A 20,674-nucleotide genomic window follows, 5' to 3' on the forward strand; every position below is an offset into this window, starting at 1 on the left:
TCAGCAGGAGAGCTGGCACTCTCCTTTTGCCCTCACCTCACTAACACAGCATTTAGGAGTGTGCTTGGGCAGTAATAGTTCTTTCAGTGAAAACTGTTAGCAAAGGTAGCAGGAAAAAAGTACTTTGGCTCCTTTGCCCAAGTTCAGAATGCAGTCTAACACCATAATGTGATTATTATATGCCTGGAAAAAATATGAATTCAGTTTACTTTAAAGACACTTATCACAGCTCATGAATAACAGAAGGAGGAGACAATCATCAAGGACAATCACACGTCTTGTTTTGCCAGTATGTGAGGTTTTGAACACTATTCAATCTGCTTTCTGATTTTGGTACAGGATGTGTTTGCTCTTCTGAAAAAAATGCCATAAATGGCAGTAACCCACTGTAAGAGCCAACAGAGGAGAAGAATGCCAGCTTTTGTACCACTCATGCAATCACGCATACTGCAGAAACTTACATCTGTGTTTTTTCCCCCTAAAGAGATATTCATCGGTTGCCACAATTCTCATTAATCAAAAATAAAACTATAGTGTTGTGTGTAACATGGGAGTTTTCTTCTGATCTCACTCCGCCAAAGGAAAACTGGGATCCCTAATAATCAGATCTTTATGTAATACTATGCATCTTTAGGAAAAAAAAGTAAGAAACTATAACATGAAGTATATGCCTTTCCACAGGCAATGGAAAAGCACATCTGCACTTCTGGGCCTTCAGTTACTGCTGCTGGCAGATGCTAACAGGCTTAATTTTTACAGAGGAGGCCTGCAAAGGTCCTTTGACGCATTTCAGACCCAAATTCCTTAGAAACACTGGGCACAGTTGTTCAAACGGAATCTCTGACTCTCTTCTGCTGATTTACACGTAAACACACATACTATAGAGTCGTATACACGTATATAGGCAGCATATAAAGCAGACTAATACCCTGATCAAACATACCCAAGTTACAGTGGCCTAACAAGTTGTCAGTTGTCAGCTGATTAAGCTTTTTTCCTGAGACTCAGGATGAGCTGAGCACATGCCCAAGATGCATGCAGGACTTCAGCTTTTTTTTCTGTCTTATCTCAGCTTTGTTCAACTATGCCCCGCATCTCTGCATATACATATTTGTCAGACATTACTTTCAATTCTTGTCTTTGCTTGTTCAACTGAAGAGAAATGCCAGGCGACATCCTCCTAGTAATTACTGGATTCAGTCAGCAAGATAGGAACTGAAATCTCAACTTGGACTTAGCTATCAATAAAGAGGACATGCAAATCTATAAATCACTTTCAGGTGCACTTCTAAGTTCATGGGTTCACAAACGTTTATCGTTCTTTCTTCATCCTTTTCAAGCCCTGACTTCTCTAGTCAATCATTGTCAGCTAACATACACCACACGATGAAACTATTTAAAACCAAATTACCCTTCCTGATAAATAATATAATTTATAATTCAGAATGATAAGGAAGAAAAATATTATCTTTCACCAAAGCCATAAAAAGACCAGGATTGAAAATTCTATCAGGAAGGCAGTCTGCTAAAAACCTTGTTACTGCCCTTTCTCATCTGAAAGGATGAAATGAAGCGTCTTTAATAAAACAAGAAAATGAAAAAAAAAAACACAAAAAAGAAAACACACACACACCCACACACACACACCAAACCCCAATTCAAAGTAAAACAAATAAATTCCCACTTACTTGTGAAGAAGTAGAGGACAATAAAACACATAAACTGACCCTGGCCCTATTCCTGATGGAAAACTGTGGCCTGGATCCTTCAAGACCCTGATCAACACTTCCAGGAAAGGTGGAGCCCTTTCAAAGATTTTTCAATTATTTCACATGTATTCTTTGTGGTGTGGCCAGCCAAGATGTGCAAAAGAAAACCTTAATATCAATCGTAACACTTATACAGCTGCTGAGACATTCATCTATCTAGTGTTTGAGACCGGACTCTAGGAAATGTATCCAAGTATTACCTCGCTTTCCATGTGACTTTCCACTTTAAAAGATAAAGGATGGCCAAGAACTAAGCATCTGAGCTACAGATAGTTTAAGTGAGCAATATACATTTTAAACAACTGAGTATCACATGGGTATGTCAGACTGCAAGATTTCCATTTATGTTGCTGTTGTGTGAGCAGTTCACAGCCACTATCCTGCAGACTGATAACACAATTTTTTGCACTTTATGGACCATGACCATGGCTCTATCTCATGGCATCCAAATTTTTTTTCTGGAAATATAGCTTTGTCATTGTTTTCAGGCTACTTTTTTAATATATTAATAATCACAGATAAACCGTGCTAACAAAAATATCATTGGCTAAGATGCACAGAAAGAAAATTAGTTTTGTTTTAGACAAAAGTATTTTTTCACTTCTACTTATCTTTTTATTTTGTACTACTATTTATTCTTTTTGGGGGGATAATCTTGTCTGTCTTTTCAATAGCTCATTCTCTGTAAAATAACTTCAGGCAAAAACCTATTGAAATGTCTAATATGAACCAGAAGATCTTTGACAACTTGTGATATTGGTTGCACTCTATCTGGCTAAGAAAACATAGTTCAAAAATATGAAAGATTCTTACTGCACAAGAATCATTATTACAACCATATTTTCTTTAGCAGAAAAATGAAAACAGGCAGCAGATGTAAAGAAAAAAGATCCATAGCTTTTGTAAATCTCTCAGAAACTATTATGTCCAACAATTCATGACCTTAGTGTAACTGGATATACATAAGATGAATATCAGGCCTGAACATCTCACAGTGGGAAAACTAAATTTGATATGATTTCAGGGAAGTGGGGAGTTGCTTCTCACAGCAAAGTCCGAATACACACACGTGTTTGCCTTCTCTCAGGCCATAGAAGCTTCAAAACTTTTTATTCTTAAAACAAAATGCATGTTAGCAGTCCATATTTATGACAATTTTATAATACTGCTGTGCTTGTGCTGGGAGCAAGAGAAACAAATCTCTGTAAAGAAAACAGATCACGGTTTCAACTTTTCTATAATTACTCTCAGTTTCAGTAGGTATCTGTTACTTTGCCATGCTTATACAAACTATAATGGTTGAAATGAAGAAGTATTTATCTAGAGATCATAGTTTTAGGTCTGACTGAGAAAAAATTGAGAGTTACCTCAGTTTAACTGAAGAGTAGTAAAGATATCTGTGTTAGTTATAAGAAAAGAAAATCATACCTGTCATGTAGAGTTTGGATGAAGATATTATATAGTTCTAATTTCGTATAAACATTTTATATGGTTTCTAGTTGCTAATAGCACTGAAGAGAAAACAGATTTGCATTTTTAAGGCATAGTTTGAAACCATTCCAGGGACAGAGTTGATGCAGTTTGAACCTCATGTGATGCATATAGCAGTGCTTTGGATGAAAGATGAAAAAATCCAAACATCATGGTGGTGGTAAAGAAGGGGAAGATGGAAGAAAAGAGGCAGAGCAGTGAAGCTGGACAGCACTGAGGTAACTAACAAAACCAAAGAAACAGATAGGGTTGTGCAGAGACAGAAATTTAGATTGATGCTGGGTAAAAAGTATTCTGATCTTGATGAACTGTGAGACAAGCTGCTATAAAAGAACAGTTAGTTAGGAAAGAATCAGATCCACACATAAAGTATTAATCTGAGGTAAAGTAAAAGAAAAAAAATCACATTAACAAGCAACAATTAAATTTACAGAAGTTACTGTTTGCAGCTGCAAAATAAGCTCAGAAAAGACTTTATAAGGCTGATAATTTCATAATTTTTCACTAGTAAGAACTCAATTTTCAGACTACAGAGTCTTTCTTGGAAAGATTTTTAAGTGTAGAACTTGGTTTTGGGCCTATTATTTTCTAACAAATAGAATTTTCCTCCTTGGAATAGTTCTTAAATCTTAATTGTTTTTAATGGCTCTTTTGTTTCCATGACAGATAACTTAAGCATGAATGAAGACAGCTGAGAAAATGGATTACCTGGATTTCTAGGTTACATGCTAGTGAATAAAAACAGTGACAAAATCTCTACCAATCTTGCAAACACACATGCTTGAGAGATTAAATAAATTTCCAAATTTTCCAAGTTGTCACAAAGAAAGCAGTTATTTTTCACAAGGTAGGAACCGGAAATTTTGCTGATTTTAAAATTTCCAGGTTGGAGAAATTTTTAGGTTGGACAAACACAGAATGTAAGAAAAATAAAGTTACAAAAGAAACTAAAAGCAAACAAGGAGCAGCCATTGGTAGTATATGGCTGCATAGATGAGTACGAAGAATTTCTGGTATTCATCTAATAAATCCTCATAGCCTGCATTCACTCACACAAACCTCTTAGCGACTGGTTAACAATGGATACACAATTAACCCATCTACAAATATATTCTCATTTTTACTTTTTCTTCAGCGTCCCACTGTGCCCCTTCTGTAGTTTAATTCTGCTAGGTAGAACCTGTCCCTCTACCCACATAAATCCTCTTCTACAGATTTGTGCAGGGGAGGAATAGCAGGCCCGTGTCTGTTCACTGTGAAGCTGGTAGTTACAGTCTTGCATCAAGAGGCTGCCTTTCCAAGCGCAGCTCAGTCACTGCTAAAATGCTCTGAGTGCTGGAGAGATGTGCGAACACTGGATCAGCTATGGTGGGATCAGCATAGCATAGTTTGCATACACAGATGCGCCCCTACCCTGAAAAACCTTCATATCAGGTAGAATTTGGAGTAATTTATCAGCTTTTATCTGCTTTAGAGAACTAAGGGAATGAACGTTCCTTCTTCTCTTCAGTAGACTTTACCCCACTGATGTGCATCTGGGCACCTTAAAAAGAGATACTCAAAGAACAGATTTAAGGCATAACAGGAGCCTTGAACTCTCCTGGAGACAGAAACATTTCACCCTGTCATAATGAGAAAAAAATCTTATGCTTTCAGATTACTGTGCTGCTTTATCAAATTTCATCCTATACGACCTTTCTCTGCCCATCATCAATATTGCACCTTAATGGGGTCTAAATTAGATTTTACGGCACCTGAGAGTCTCCCATTCAAAAGGGCTGTCCATGATTGCTAAGCTTCCTACATCACACATACTGAGCTCAAAATGGACAAAGCAAATTCAGAAAATACTTTTCCTAAATAATACATGCAGTTCTGCCAGATCAGCTCTTACTGGTTTTTTTAAAGAAAACAGCAGTGCTGCTTACAGAAATTGTTTTCTGCATTCTTAGGGAGAAAAAAACTGGTGAATAAAGCAGGATAAATAAGAAGGGGTAGAAGAGGCACCAGGAAACCTTTTGTTAACAGAGAAAAAAATGTTTCTGTTTCTTGTAGTGGTTATTTAATGTGACAGTTGAAAACATTTAATTTTGCTTAATGAACAGACTGACATATTACCTTTTGAAGCATCCAGGGAGATATAATTAGCTGAGAAGCCCTCAGATGCAATGGTGTGATCGATCTCAAAGTACAACATCATCATGTTGCCACCACTAGTGAGAGATGGTGGAATTGATCTTCCACAGTACCTGCAGCAAAAAGATGCTCTAAATTGAATGGTAGTACTTTATGAAGCATCTGAGTTACTGGAAGAGGATTCAGCTTTCCAGAGTGGTTAGAACAGCTACACATAGACAAATCTCTCCTTTGGATGATACAGATCCCACTCATATACCCTGTATCGTGAGACTAAAGCACACACTACATGTACAAGGGTACAAATCTAACATACGTGGCAAAGTCAGAGAAGAAATTGTTCATCAAGTTGTCAAATTCTTACTGAAATTATTCTATGCTGTACCAACAACATATTCTGTTCTTTTGTAAGAGTCAGAGTGGCTGGCCAAAGACTAAGGTTGCAAAATGTTCTCCGTTATGAGAGTCATTTGCTCCTTGTTTTCCAAAATACTGCCACGTCAGCCAACTGCTTTACAGTCAGTAGCACCAGCTGGATACTCTTCCCAAGTAGTTCAGATATTCTTGAATTCTAGAGCAGCAAGAAGACCCTGTGTATACCCCAACTGGAGAAGGGGAAAAAAAGAAAATATTCTTTCCTAAGATAAAATCATGTATAAGGATAAAGTGAAAACAAGAGCCTAAAAAATGCAGATTTTGCTTTAGTTTTTACTGAGATCCAAGTGCACAATCTTTTAAGTAATCTTTCTTTCACTTCTGCAAGTGTTAATAATAATTGTTTTTCCCAGGCACAGGTATGTTGATGCTTTTGAACTTATTTTCCATAAATCAAAATGTTAATGGAGCTAGACAATGCCAGCTATTGAAACCTGTCCTTAAAAAAGCTGTCCCTTTGACACAAGTTAGTTTTTCCCACTTTAGTATCTATTAAATCTGCTTCTTAATTCATGGTCAAAGAAAGCAAGCTGCCTTTACTATCCTAGGCAAAGAAATTGCTGATCTTGTTTCTGTAATGCAGAGAAATTAATCTATACACAAAATTTAAGGAAGCAAACTGGATGTTGAGACCTACATAACAGTGCTCACTCAACAGTAATTCAGCTCTGTAGGCTACGGGACATACTCACCTTCCCAATTTTTGCCCAGTGCTGTTGTCATATATTTCAAGATAATCCCTTCTGCAAGTATAATCAAATGCCAAGTTAAATGAAGTGAATGTCAGCCGGATAAGGTAGCCAGGTTGAACACTGATAATCCATGTACAGTTAATACCATGTGGATAGACATCTGGGTCACCAGGACTTGTAATGGTTCCTTCTGGTCCAGTGAGAGTCTCTCCACATACTGTAGAGATTTAAAACATCAGGTTAAATTATATATTTGTAAACAAAGTTAGGCACTTATAAAATTAGTTAATTTTCTTTCTGAAATTGCATAGTCTTTTTTTTCCTCAATGCTACAGTACTACACAGTAACTGATTCAGAATTTATCTCCCATTACACCATCATAAAACTCGTTGGCCAGCTGTTTTCAGTGTACAGGCAAATTTGGGAAGTCCCAACACTACACAGAAAGTAACAAAAAAATCCTTACCTGTATCTGATGGCCAGTACTCAGCTCTGAAGCCAAGGTTGGTAAAAGAGGAAGTTCTGAATTTGACATAGAGATTGTTCCGTGTAGATTGCACTCTAGATGGTACCACGGTATCACAGTATTTCTCCAAAAGAGGAGAGTCTGTGTTGTTGCCATCTCTGACCTGGAGAACGGTGTATTCAAAATATCCCATACAAATTTATTTTATATTAAATTTTTAAGCATAAATTAATTCATAAGAATCATGTAAGAGATCCTACTCCTTCTTCAGCATGATTTCTACTACAGGCACATACCTGATGACTGCCAGAGAAGCACTCTCCCACCCAAAGCATGTCAGATGGAGAAAAGCTGAGATCTTACACCCTCAATAGTAAGTAAGTGGCACATAAACCTCCAAAAGCAGGTCTGTCTATTTAAAGACACCTGATACTTATCTCTGATTATCAAAATGGTCATATCATCTTCGGAGAACCAAGAAAAGGTTTGGGATCCCATTATGAACCTGGAAAAGCTTTTAACTGCTGTAAGAAGTGCTTGCCTTCAAGCAGTTCTGCTTTCATGGAGATGAATATGAAAAAGAACATACAGATAAGAAACTACTATTCGTGCTATATATGTATTTTTCTTTACCTCAATGTAGTCTGAGTCACAAGTGGTTGTATTTCTAATGTCAAAGTCGATGAAGTTAAGAATCACCACTTTGCTAGCTGGCTGGGAGATGATCCACTCACAGGTCTTTGCGTGAGGGGACATCCTGGGGTAGTAAGGTGAACGGATAGTGCCTGCTCCAGACAAGGAGCCTCCACAGGCTGCCAAGAGACACCAAGAAATCAGTACTTATGATTAATGGTTTCAAGGAATGTATAATGTGATGTCTATCAAATATCACTATGAAATTAAAAGAAAACCACCCCTAAAACCCTATATTCTTACAGCATCTGCTACAGATCATGCAAGTACTATTAAAAATGTATTTAAAAGAACATATTGCTGTAAGTATAACATAAACATGTATATATGTGAGACCAAAAGAACTGTGCCCATGAAAACTAATGGATTTGACTTATTTGTTTCACAGATACAGATTTGCTGGTGATTAAGAACTAAAGACAGGAAAACTAAAAGCAAAGGCAGAATTATAGCTACATCATTTTTGGTAAGTAGGTGGTCAGTGATTTATTATTAATAGAAGCAATAAGGGGTGTGTTTCCAAGCATGCTATGAGTGCCTACAACAGACGTACTACAGACATCGTCTTAGCATTTCTAAAATTAGCAATAAATAAAGATTTTATATTTCCTTTCCTTTCTTTTGAAGTTTGTTTTAAACCCATTATATGGATAATATAGCACAGAAATAACTGAAAGTGTCCAAATTACGGATCAGTTGACTGCAAATCACCAGTTCCTCTTACCAACTTGATAAATGGCCCTGAAACTAGCCCTTTGCACAGATGCATCAGACTTGAACTTGATCCAGAGGCTGTTGCTGGTGGAAGTGATTGGAGACATGAGTGTACTATGACAGAATTTGCTAATAAGAGAAGACATCTCACTGTCACCATCTCGAACCTAGTCACAGAGAAGAAAAAACATCAGATCATAAAAGCATTGCAATCTGGTATCTGTCTAAAATTATAATTCCACAAGAGATGATAAATAACAAAAAAAGTAACTATTTTACTTATGTATAAGAGGGGCAAAGGCTGACAAAGCCATCACAGTAATTTGCACAAGCACATTATTTACAAGCATCAAAGGTAAGATCAGCTGATGAGCACAGAAGACACACACACATGCTAATGTCACAGAACATTAGGATGAAACAGATCTTCTCTGTGAACCACAGCTTTAGTACAATTTGGGCCTATGCTTCCAAAAGTGACACTTTTACTATGCAAGAGACAGGTAAGGTGCTTACCAGTGACAGCTATAAAATTTTTGTCAGCACTAAAATCTGCTGGGGAAAAAAAAGGTTTGTTTGTGATTTTCTTGCTCTGGCCATGAAGCTTCTAGTGATTTTTCAATGGTACTTCTCCAGAACAAGCACATGTCCCATACATTAGTGCAGCCATACAGGTCACTAACAGGAGATGCAACTCTGAGTCCCTAAAGCAGTAAAGACATATTCTGACATCTTTTCATTACTGTATCTGAAGGGTCCAATGCATGACAATAACAACAAAGATGTATCAGGGAATCACTTCCAGAGCTTTTACTTTCTTCACTGCCACTCTACTGACCTCAGTCAATTTGCTAATCAAAGGAGGAATGTATCTTATACGTTCTCCCAGAAATTGACACAAATCCTGATTATCAAGGGGACTAAAAAGGGAAAAGGGAAAGGTATTTGCACTTCTAAACTTCAGGCCCTGAACCCACAGTCTGTGAGTAAGAATGGGTGCATCCAGAGGACGAGGCAGAACAGTGGTATAGCCAAGGAGTTCAGAACAGCTGCCCATCTCATTCCAAGGGGGCAGCCAAACAACAAGCTGAGGTTAAAAAAAAATAAAAAATAAAAAATAAAAAATAAAAGGTTCTCTACTGTTTTTTTCAGATTGTCCTGAAAACAAAATGGTTCTTTTCTGCTGTAAAAGTGGTGGTAGCTCATGTAGCTGAAGCTGCTTTTAAGTGTACCTACATGCTGTCACCCCCCAAAAAATCATCCCAGTGAAATCACTGGCAAAGCCAGGGACATCCAGCTTTCAGGCACCCTCTTATCACCTCTTCTTTCCTCCTCAGCTGTATTCCTCCATGGGCTAGGAGAGAAGGCAGGAAACCCTCATCAGTGCCCTAGTGAGCAGGCAGTGGCTGGCCCTCTTGCCCAGCTTTGGTGATCTCCAGCTGCTGAGATGGCTTTCTGACTAATGGATATTTTTAGTTTGCCTGAGGCTTGAGTTTAAGGTGACAGAATTATTCTCAATTTATGGCAGAGCAACTGAGATCAGAATTTGTCCTAGAAATATTTAGAAATTTTTTGTAAGCAGTGAAAGTTTCCGGAAGTATAGTTCACAGGAGCTTACAGTTTTTCTGAGATGATGATTTTCCTTACATTTTTGGTTTATAAAGCCCAGTGAGGAATGATAAAAATAAAAGGTTCTCTAAACCATGTGAGTAATGTCTGCTATTGTCAGTCTGAATGATGGCAAGGAGAAGGAGCTGCCTTGTCTAACACCCTACATCTGCAGCACCATATCACAGTCTTTCTTTAAAAAGAAGTTTTATTGTCTCTAGTTTCTTATTGCAGGTCCTTGGCCCCAGGCTGTTCCATCCTCAGTAGGAGACTAAACATCCCTTCCTGAGCGAGTGCCTGTGAGCTGTGTCTGGCCCCTGTGGAAACTCTGCAGGTTTCCTGGTATCACCAGGGATGGGAATAATCTGGACCATTTCAAAGTAACAAAACAATTGTCGGAGACTGAATTTTAAAGTAACTTAAGCATCCAAAAGCTGTCTCCCTAGCTGAGCTTCAATATAAAACCCAGTAGGATGGTATTTTAGAAAAGCATGTGTGGAAAGTGAGGCCTTGATAAATGAGCACAGTGCTTTAGTCATACCAACTGCCCCGGTCGGAAAATGTCAGTCCCGTTTTTCTTTTCTGGGCTGAGCCACTGAGTGAGGGGGCAGGAAGAGGAGGAGGACAGAAGTGCAGGGAAACTGAATGGCTTGTGACTGATCAGCAAACAGAGAGGTAAATGCCTTGCTGAACTAATACAAACTGATTGCGTTCAACAGAAATGGTTTTGTTTCTCTGGCTGCTGTGAATTTAGCTGCTGTTCTGCCAGCAATTAGGCAAGAGGAGGTCCAGGCCAAACAAACAAAAGCTGTCTGTTTTCATTACACACATTTCCCCTCTCATTTCAGAAATTAATTACACTTCATTCCAACCAAAGTCCCTGAATTAGAGAAGGGAAGGGAGTGATGTCAGCACAATAACATATTTTAAAAACAGATTAACTGCACAGAGCTCACAGGAGCCTATTCCTCACTCGGTCAAGAAGAGATTGAGCACAGAAGCAAGCCCCGCTGCCGCAGAAGGGCAGAGCTCGCAGCACGGGCCTCCGCTCCGCGCTGGGGCTGCAGGGCTCGCCCCTGCCTGCTTCGGCGGTGGCAGCACCTCTCACCGGGTGTCTGTGCCCTGTTTGTTTTACTTCCGCTTACCTCTGCGAGGTACAAGAAACAGCAGTACCAGCAGTCATTCCACGCAGAATGGGATACTTTAACTATACAGAGAAACACAGGCTGGGTACGACAGCAAACACCGTGAGACATGGCGAGTTGGGGCACGGTGCAGAGGAGAACGGGGACAGGGTGACAGGAGAAGAGGGGCATGGGCCACTGACAAAGAGCTTGTCAGGCCCTGAGGACAGTGCCAGGACTCACTGGCCCAGCCTGGCCTCCTCTGGGCCCCCACACCCCACCCACAGCCCAGGACGCCATGTCAGGCCCCTGGGACCATCAGTCGCGGCCCCAGCAGCCCTGCAGCAGGGCTGCTCTCCAGCTCCCCACAGCCCTGCCCTCCGGCCGTGGGCTCCGCAGAGCCAGGCACACCCGCAGCACCGTGTCCCAGCCTGACCTTGGCCCACCCTCATCCCTAGCGAGTTGCCTCTCTTCCTGGCCAGGGCAGTGGGACAGCCCTGAGGGGAGGCTGTGAGGCTCCTTCCTGCGGGACCCCCAGCCCCCCAGCGCCGTGCCAGCCCTCAGGTGCAGTCAGCCAAAGCGACGCACACCCGGAGCTGGACAAAACTGGGGTTAGGGAGAGCAAAGAACGTGAAGAAACGGCACCATGCAGTAGCAAATTGGGATGTAACATGAAGCTGCAGACCAGCGAGGAAAGAGCTAGGCGTAAAATCACTTTAGCAAACAAAAAAATAACCTCAAGTGGGTCCTAGGGAGCATTAACATTATTACAATTACGTTTTACATACAGAAGCAGTCTAACCGTACTATCATCTTTTTCTATAATAATTAGATTTAGAATAACAACAATTCTGGAACGGGACTTCTAAGATTTCAGTTATACTACCAATAAACTCCTGGCTTTACATCTGTATTATCTATGTACACATGTGTGTGTATATAAATACATATATATATGGTGTGCTTCCTTTTTGCCCCAGAACAAGATCTTCAGTGTAACACTATGAAAATGCTCCAGAAAATGCCGCGGAGTGGCTGTGACATTACTTCTTACATTTTTCTTACATTTGGCTTGCATTTACCAAAGGTCCAAACTCCACCTTTATCACAAACAGCCAATTAAGGATCAGTGTTAAGCTAGACAGATTTTCTTGTTATCTTATCTTCGCTATACTCCAAATGTACAGTTCTGCTCTTTTAGCCCCTGTGGCTTTTGGACCCTAATAAATTGGTATCCTTAGTCCTGTGATTAACACCTATTTCTGTGGCAGCCCTTGGGACAGAAATCATGCGGCATGGTTTTGTACACACATGGAATCAACCTTTCATATCAATTGCTTAAGAGAAGTCACCTCAATATAATTTGATGAACAACCAGTGTGACTCTCCAGCTCCACGTGGGTGAAGTTGAGGTATATCTTTTCATCTTCCGGCTGTCTGATAATGTAGATACATTGTCGGTTGTTGATGTACGGGTTAGGCCAGAACGGGGATGTGATAACCCCTTCACTATGTGTGTAATTCCCTCCACAACTTGGATCTGCTATATTAAGAAAAAAATACCTTAGTTGAGAAACTCACAAGTATGGTAAGTCTTTCGGTTCAGGGTGCCTCTGTACAACTGCTACAAATCAAAGAGACTTGCTGTATGATTAAATAGCAAGTGTTCATTACATGCGTTTGTATGCTGTTGGCTATAACTTGGGAACATAATAAACTAACATTTAATGCCAAATTTTACTTACCAGGAGATGTTGTATAGAGGATGTGGAAGCCTTTATCAGTAACTAATCCATCAGAGTGAAAGTGAATCCAAGCATATGGACCAGTGGTTTGGAGAGGGGGTGGAGATCCAGTGCTACAGTATTTAGCAAGGACAGGGTCTTGTGGAAGAAGACCATCTCGAATCTAGTCAGAATGACAGATCAGCATTTAGGGTTATTAGATGTGAGCCAACTGTGAACAGTACCAACACTCTAATAGTTATTTTGGAGGCCCCAGGACATGATTTAGAGGGTGCGTGGAGGGAAAGCTCATAGGAAGTTTCCTCCAAACATACAGGAACCAAGAAAGGCATTCACCAGCATAGGTGTGAATGTGCTCCTAGGAGAGTCATCCGGGGCTTTGTGTCAAGGAAAGAAAGCATCAGGAGATCTACTGTTGAACTCTTTTCCTGAAATCATGTTCATTGCACAGTTCTGGAGAACACACAATTCCAAACCATCTTTTCATTTCCATGACTGAGTATCGGTAAATTCTATAACCATTAATTTGCACTTGAGAAACAACACTAAGCTTACACATCAAGTCATGTGCTGTACTATAATATGAATTTATTAATCGTAGATCTCCTTCCCTAGTAGTTTTCCCTAGGCCGATTTATCCTCCATGGGTTGACTTGCGACAAGGAGTTTGGAGACTGAACTTTGTAAGAAAGTAAAAGCTTCCCACTTCCCACCAGGTATTTGGCCCGAATCCCACCACCTTTAGTCGCAAGACTTCCACGGACTGCAGTGGAGTGGAATACTATCCTCTTTCTGTTATACTGCCTGTATCTGAGTGGGCATCGGTGGCTGGAATAAGCAAGTACAAATGAGCACTTCAACCCGGGATTTAATATTCAAACAGCACCCTTCTGCATGTATGAAAAGTTTTGAAATATCTTGTTTTGCAATAACACAGCCATAAAATGTTGTCATAATCCACAATTAAACTTTACCTCTAAATGGTCATAACTGCAATTTTTATGATGTTCTAGGCTTAGTGTGCCAAAAGCAAACGTGATGAGAAGGCCAGGACTGGTTGAGATGGTCCAGAAACAGTCTCTGTTTACAGGATAGTTACCAGGGTATCCTGGAGAGCTTATAGAGCCGTAGGTATCTGTCAGCTCACCACCACATTCTAACAGAAGTGAAACATGGAATAAGACAGTCTTTAATGCCACATTGCAGGTCAGAAGATTAATTCTCCTGTAGTGTCAAAACTAGGTATCACTTTGGCATCCAGAATAAATTCAAAAACAAAGAGTGAGCCAAACAAACCAACAAGTTACTGCTTTCTTTAAATGTTACAACTAATTCTGCAATTCTATTATAAAAGCAAAACTCCCAACTATTTCCTTATTTGCACAGTAAAAGAAAGATTCTTTCTCAGTTACGACAGAAGTATCTTTAGGAGAATGATCAAAAGCACTGTGTTTTGGATCAGATTTACAAAATTAATCTGAATTTCTGTGCTTTGTAAATAGTCGCATGCACAGAACTTTTTTATTTTTTTTTTAAATGCTAATTACCGGGAAGGCCATACCTGTAATAATAATAAAAAACCCCATTCCTCTCAACATTACAGTTGGGAGTGGTGGGGTTAACTTGCATGTTATACCTAAGGAATAGCTAGTTTAGTCACGTTTCTCTCTCTCTCTCCCTCTTTGCTTCCCTCTCCCCCACACCCCAAAAAGATCTGTTTTCACTTTCCAGTATCCATATTCATCAGTTAGTAATTATCTAACGATGTCAATTGAAAGAAAAAAAAAACACGAAAAATCATGTTGAAAGATTTCAACAAATATTTCTGGAAATAAAGAAACCCTTTTCCTCCTGAATTTTCTCTACTTTTTATACTCTATGGTTCTTTCAAGACACAGCCCAATGCACCATTTTGTTTCTAGTCAATACACGGAACACTGAAGTGAGCTTGACATTGCACAAGGTGAGTCAGGGTTTACCTCTGGAAATGCAGTGCCAGGCCTCCTGGAAAAATCACACAAGTGGCATTACCAAGAATTCAGGCAGAAAGGCTCAGCAAATCATACCAAAAGCTCACAAGATAATTTAAAATCAAAATCCTAACAATCTACCATGTTTGGAAAGTATGGATCAATCTCTTCAGCCTCTTGTAAATTGTCAGTGGCAAAAAAGGGTGACTCGCCTGCTCAAAGTACTAGATAGTTCTGTGAGTAAGAAGAACTAATCAGAACAGCATCTCCAGGAACATATGCTCCTTGGCAGATTCCTCACAGGATGTATCAAGCAGCCTTAAAAAACAGTGGAATTTTATTCATGCAGAGGCCTAGAGTTGGAATTCAAATATTTTAAAATTGCATATATCTCTACATTTCAACCTCAGTCCCTAGTAAAACATTGTTCTAGTGCTCCTAATGTTTCCTAATCAAAGGGAAAGTCATTCATTTTGCTCCAAAGCCATGAAGATGCTAAATTACATGACATTTCATCAAACTTACCAGGATCCCGAGATTCCCACTGAACAGTAAAACCTCCTGCTGTAAGGGTGTGGTTTGAGTAGAACCAAAAATACAGGGAGTTGTGGGAACTAAAAAGCTCTGCAGGAGGTGAGGAGCCACAGTATTTTCCCAGCATGTGCATTGATGCTGAAGGACCATCATGGATTTGAAGGAAGTCAGAGTTACAGTCATCACTTGCTTCCAGTTGGAAGAATGGAAAAATAATACGCAGGATCTAACAGGAAGTAACAAAATAAGAAATCTCTTTTTTTCCATCTGCTGAGACAGGTTTATGCAGTAACAGTGCACAGCGCAGATGTATTTGTTCATGCAGCTGTGAGAATCTACAAGCTTTGGAGCCATTATGCCACTTCCTGGGAAGTTTGGACAGGAGATATCACAGAATCTTAAAGGTCAAAAGAAAAGAGAGAAGATAGATAGGAAACAAATGGGACAGGGAAGTTGTCTGGTAAGAGCATTATTTCTATAAACTAATAATTGAGACCATCTGCCTGCATCTCTTCTATATGTGAAATATACGTATATGTATATATTTCAAGCCATGTGAAAGGCTTGAAATACAATACAAAATACTTTATTCCAGGTTTCTCATGGCAGTTTTCTCATCAGATAATTCACATTTCTCATCCTTGCTATGGTTGAAAGTATTGTCATGGCAGTTAAAAAAATGAAATTATCTTTTTTTGCACATATGAAATCAGTGTCTCGTAGGCCCATTCTAGATACTTAGTGACATACACGGCTTTATGTATGTTCAGATTCTGCACTGAAGTGCTGAAGACAGTAGTGGTTCTCTGGCTTAAAGCTGAGAATATGTCACAGACATATATAATGCTGTACAAACGACTAGCAAACACTGGGTCATAAAATGAATTAATTCAGTTCATGAAATATCAAACATAGATAAAATACTTAGATTCTAAGTAAGAATTCCCATGCTAAAGTCTGAAGTGATGCATTTTGTAGTTGTTATTTACAAGACAAGTGAAATTGTTAGTTATGGATCAGAATCAGAATATCGAGTGCAACATTTAAAAATTAATCCTTAAAAAAATCCCAATGTTGTTATTACACAAAGCCATTGACAATATGAATTCAGCATTCCACGTTTCTGGCACTCAGAAATAAGAAAAATGAACTTGTTCTGGGGTCACTTAGCTAACGAATCAACTGTGGAGCCCATCAGAGCAGAGCTTTCTCATGCAGCTATTCACAGTTCACCTTCTATAGCAGTGTAAAACAGGCACCTTCTCTAGCTAGTGGTAGGTGAATAAATTCTAGCCCACAGCTGCATAGGAAAAGCCTTGAAAATGTAACCCAGGCAAATTCTTAGGAAGGAGCCTGAAGGCTTTTAAGGATCTGAAACATCTTTTTGAAAAAACTATTTATTCTGAGGGGACTGGACCACGATATTGGAATATGTGGCATGAAGATGGTCACGTTTTCTCTGATGAGCTGAGGGGTCCTGCAGAGTGAGAGTTTCTTTAGCCTGAACTCTATTTTACCTTGCTGGGATTAGTCTGAAGAACCCAAGCGCAGCTGACCCCGCTGTTGTACCACTGGCTGTTTCGGTTGTTAGGGTAACTGAAAGTCCCCTTGGAGCCTGAGAGATATCCTCCACAAGCTGCAGAAAGACAGAGAAAATTGAATGGGTTAATTTGTGCTATTGTTCTACAGACTTAAATAAAACCTTTCTTGCATAGCTTTGGCTTCCTAAACATCTAAAACAAGGGTGAAAGACACTTCTGTCCACTCCGAAGTGGAAAGACATCACAAAAAATTAGCTGAATTACTCTCAGAGAGAAAAGTAGTTCCGGGAGAAAGATTTTCTAAGATTTTCAGCTGGAATATGTGGATAGTGCCTAAAGATGCTGATTATGTCTCAGGAAAATGTCCACAAATTAGTTTGTTTCCAGGAGTCCAAACTGAATTTTTAAGTTTTTCACCTACAATGAAATACCATTTTGTAGCTAACATGACATAAAATTGTCTCTCTCAGTAGTGTTGCATCATAGAAGTTAGCCTTCAGATGTTTTATTGTCCCATTTATTCTCATTGTTCAGATTTCTGGCCCTGATAATACCTCTCCTGATACACCATGGTCTCCTCTCTCATTCAGCCACTCAACGAATGGGAGCTGCGAACTGGGAATCCCAAACAGCTGCAGAAAAATATGTCCACAAAGCACCCAAAATACAAAGCACATATAGCTACAGTGTGAAACACACTAAAGAAATATTCTATTCTCAGCAAACTGAAATTAAGTATTTTGTTTCAAGGAGTGGTAAAAAGAATATAATTTTGTTTCAAATGTCTACCTGAAACATCTCGCCATTTCTCAAACAGATTCAGAATTATCAACTAACAAAATGTATTAATTTTCCCTTGAGAGGAACTAAAACAAAAGTTGATACATTATAATTTCCCACTGGATAAAAACTGCTTTTGTATCCCTTCTATTATGAATGATTAAAAACCATTTTTTCCACATGTGCTTAATAATAAAACATTACTGGTTAGATATTTAAGGAAAATAGGAAAGAGCCTGAAGTAGCTCTAAAATAGATCAGATTTCACAGGGGTTCAGTGAAAGTTTTACATTCTGTATTCTGTGAAAAGATAATCTGCTTTCTTCACAACAGCCTGCAATAAATGTGAGCCATCTGACAGATGGCTGCCACAGGGACACTCACTGGAATGCTATCCTGACCTTGTTAAATTAAAATTAATAGCAAAAAAAAAAAGGTCAATCAAATAGAAAAAGTGATATTAAGAATGTTCAAGGACCTTGCAGTCAATCTATAAAACTCACAGTACCCCGTTTTCACAGATAACACTTCCTTCATTGCATTTCTGTTTGAAAACCTTTTCTGGCTTTTCATCTTGACTAAAAATGTCAGGAACTCTCAGCTTTGCAAGAAATTAAATAGTATACACAAACGAGAAACATCAGCATATTCTCCTGTAAATCTGTTCTTCTTGTATCAGATCTGCTTTCCAAACCAGCTTACCAGATCACTTTCTCAGGAACAGAGAGCTGATTTTAGGATGTCTGGCATCTAGTCAAGGCCAGTAGGCCTGCAGATCACTTCATTGTTACTCTCCTACTGCTAAACAGAGCAGCTATTAAAAAACCCCAAAAACATGGAAACCTCTGACTTCAGTGGACTTCGGAATGGGACCTGTAATCCACTGAGAAGAGGGTTGGTTTTTCCATCACAACTTGGTTCTTATTCACCTATTAATCATATTCACCAAGCATCTGCTTGGTGAAGCCTGGTGGCCCCTTCCTCCTGGGAAGGAGGTCCTGGGTGTACCTTGCTGGGCAGTCTGGCACTGTGGTCCTGTCCAGGCACTGGTGCACTCGCAGGAGTAGCCATTGACCCCATCCGTGCAGGTCCCCCCATTCTGGCATGGGTTGCTAATGCATTCATCAATGTTCTCCGTACAATTAGGGCCTGTCCAGCCCACATCACACAGGCAGAAATATCCAGACACCATTGCCTATAGGTACAAGCAAACGCAATAAACTTAATGAGCGTGGATCACCTAAAGGAATAAATGTAGCTGACTGATATTGACACTTACTATATGTGGAGATACCAGAATAAAGATATAAAATCTCTGAATTTAATGGCCTTGATGGTCACTGGTGAATACCAAAATAAACCTAAAGCCTAATCAGATTATCTAACACTTTGCTTTTTTCTATGAAGTTATTTTTTTGCAGGGCTCTTTCAAATTACTTTCTAAAAAGTCAAAATCTGTATTAATTTAGTCATTCAGAAAACTGTTTGCTTGGCTTTGAAATTATCACTCTAGAAACAAGTCAATCATATTATTTAAACCTTATAAATAGCAACTCAAGATAACAGTGGTTTGTAAATCATTTCTCTCAAGCCTGTTCTCTGGAAAGTCTGCCCTGCAGTTATGTGGGATGTTAACTTTCATTTTCACCCCAAGGGAAGTTAAACAGGAACAATCTCACTGCCTTCTCTGCATTATCCCTTATTTCATATGTCTCTTTTCCTTTTCTTTGGCTTCAACCTTTACTACTTCTCCTTATAATCAAGTCTTGCCATATCTCAAAGTGTTTTAATTTCATACATCCTCTTTCCTTTTATTTCTTGTTTTATAGGCATGATTTTTACAAGTAAGGCAGAACATGATATTTCAAGGTTCATTCTAAAAATCCCATCTTTGATGACATATAATCAATGATGTGCTATATTCTCTATTTCCTTTTGCATTCTATGTTCATGTCCTCTGTGTCCTGAACAGATGTTTTCAGTATGGCGGAAGAGGATTTTGATATGTCTTTAGGGCTCCAAATGCTGCTTTAGAAGGCAAAAAGGTGTTCTCTGAGCTGCAATGAACGATATTTAATTAACATTACATTTAATCTGTCATTATACTGGCAAATATAGCTCTGTTGTTTATTCTATTAGATGCTTCTGTCATCCCATTACTGAAGTATCTGTTATTATCTTTATGTAGTAGTTTGTTGCCATGATTGCCTATGGTTGTATGTTAGGATATATTCAGGGAAAGACATCATATCTTTTAATAGACTGACTAAAATAAATAGTTTCTAAATAGTCAGAAAAAGTAGAGTAGATTCTGGGCACAAAAAGCCCTTTAAATATCTGAGTGAAAAGCAACAGGTTCCTGCAGAAGAGAGACTGAGAAATGCTGTTAAGGGGTGGAGTGGAGGTGAGGGGATCATCTCCTTTCACACAGAAAATGGGGAAAAGGAAAGGTAACATATCATAGAATAACAGAAACATGTAGGTTGGAAAGGACCCTTAAGATCATAAAATCTGACAGATAAAGTTAACCTAGCACAACCAAGTCCATATCATATGTTTCTTTTCTCTCCTGCCTCCCAGGATCATTAAAAGGAGAACATCCGCAGACCAGAGTGGACAACGGGATCAGGCTCTACCGGAAATCTACCATTTATGAACATTTCTCAAAAAAAATCATCATAAATATCCTTCACAAGAGAATGATCAAAATCCCCAGCTCTGCAGCATGGACTGTCCTGAGCACAGCACACCTTAGACAAAAGGCCTTCACAGAGTCCATGTGGGCAAACCAAATGTGTCGTTCTCACTATGCATGAGAATTAATTCACACAACCCATCAGAAAAGGTCCAAAACACCTGGTTAACAGCAGGAGCAAAACCAATTCCCTTGAAGCACCCTTTCCATATCCATATAAAACAGCCTGAGACTCCCAGGGGGCTCTCACAAGATCAGCCTAGGAACACATAACTAACTG

The 20,674-nt window shown here is 39.2% G+C and overlaps 1 protein-coding gene across 1 annotated transcript in view; it reads right to left on the reverse strand.

The window, feature by feature from the left end:
• CUBN (cubilin (intrinsic factor-cobalamin receptor)) overlaps positions 1-20,674 on the reverse strand; it is a gene marked incomplete at both ends in the record, with an annotated part of 99,156 nt that overhangs the window by 68,075 nt on the left and 10,407 nt on the right. The window contains 11 exons of the mRNA XM_010132079.1: positions 5,379-5,509; positions 6,524-6,740; positions 6,991-7,153; positions 7,624-7,802; positions 8,408-8,564; positions 12,482-12,672; positions 12,875-13,037; positions 13,849-14,030; positions 15,370-15,604; positions 16,896-17,014; positions 18,708-18,894. Coding sequence (XP_010130381.1) covers positions 5,379-5,509; positions 6,524-6,740; positions 6,991-7,153; positions 7,624-7,802; positions 8,408-8,564; positions 12,482-12,672; positions 12,875-13,037; positions 13,849-14,030; positions 15,370-15,604; positions 16,896-17,014; positions 18,708-18,894 — 1,924 coding nt within the window. The remainder of the gene's footprint in view (positions 1-5,378; positions 5,510-6,523; positions 6,741-6,990; positions 7,154-7,623; positions 7,803-8,407; positions 8,565-12,481; positions 12,673-12,874; positions 13,038-13,848; positions 14,031-15,369; positions 15,605-16,895; positions 17,015-18,707; positions 18,895-20,674) is intronic.

The sequence above is a fragment of the Buceros rhinoceros genome, unplaced genomic scaffold (genome assembly GCF_000710305.1).
Source record: "Buceros rhinoceros silvestris isolate BGI_N320 unplaced genomic scaffold, ASM71030v1 scaffold16602, whole genome shotgun sequence".
Lineage (NCBI taxonomy): Eukaryota > Metazoa > Chordata > Aves > Bucerotiformes > Bucerotidae > Buceros > Buceros rhinoceros.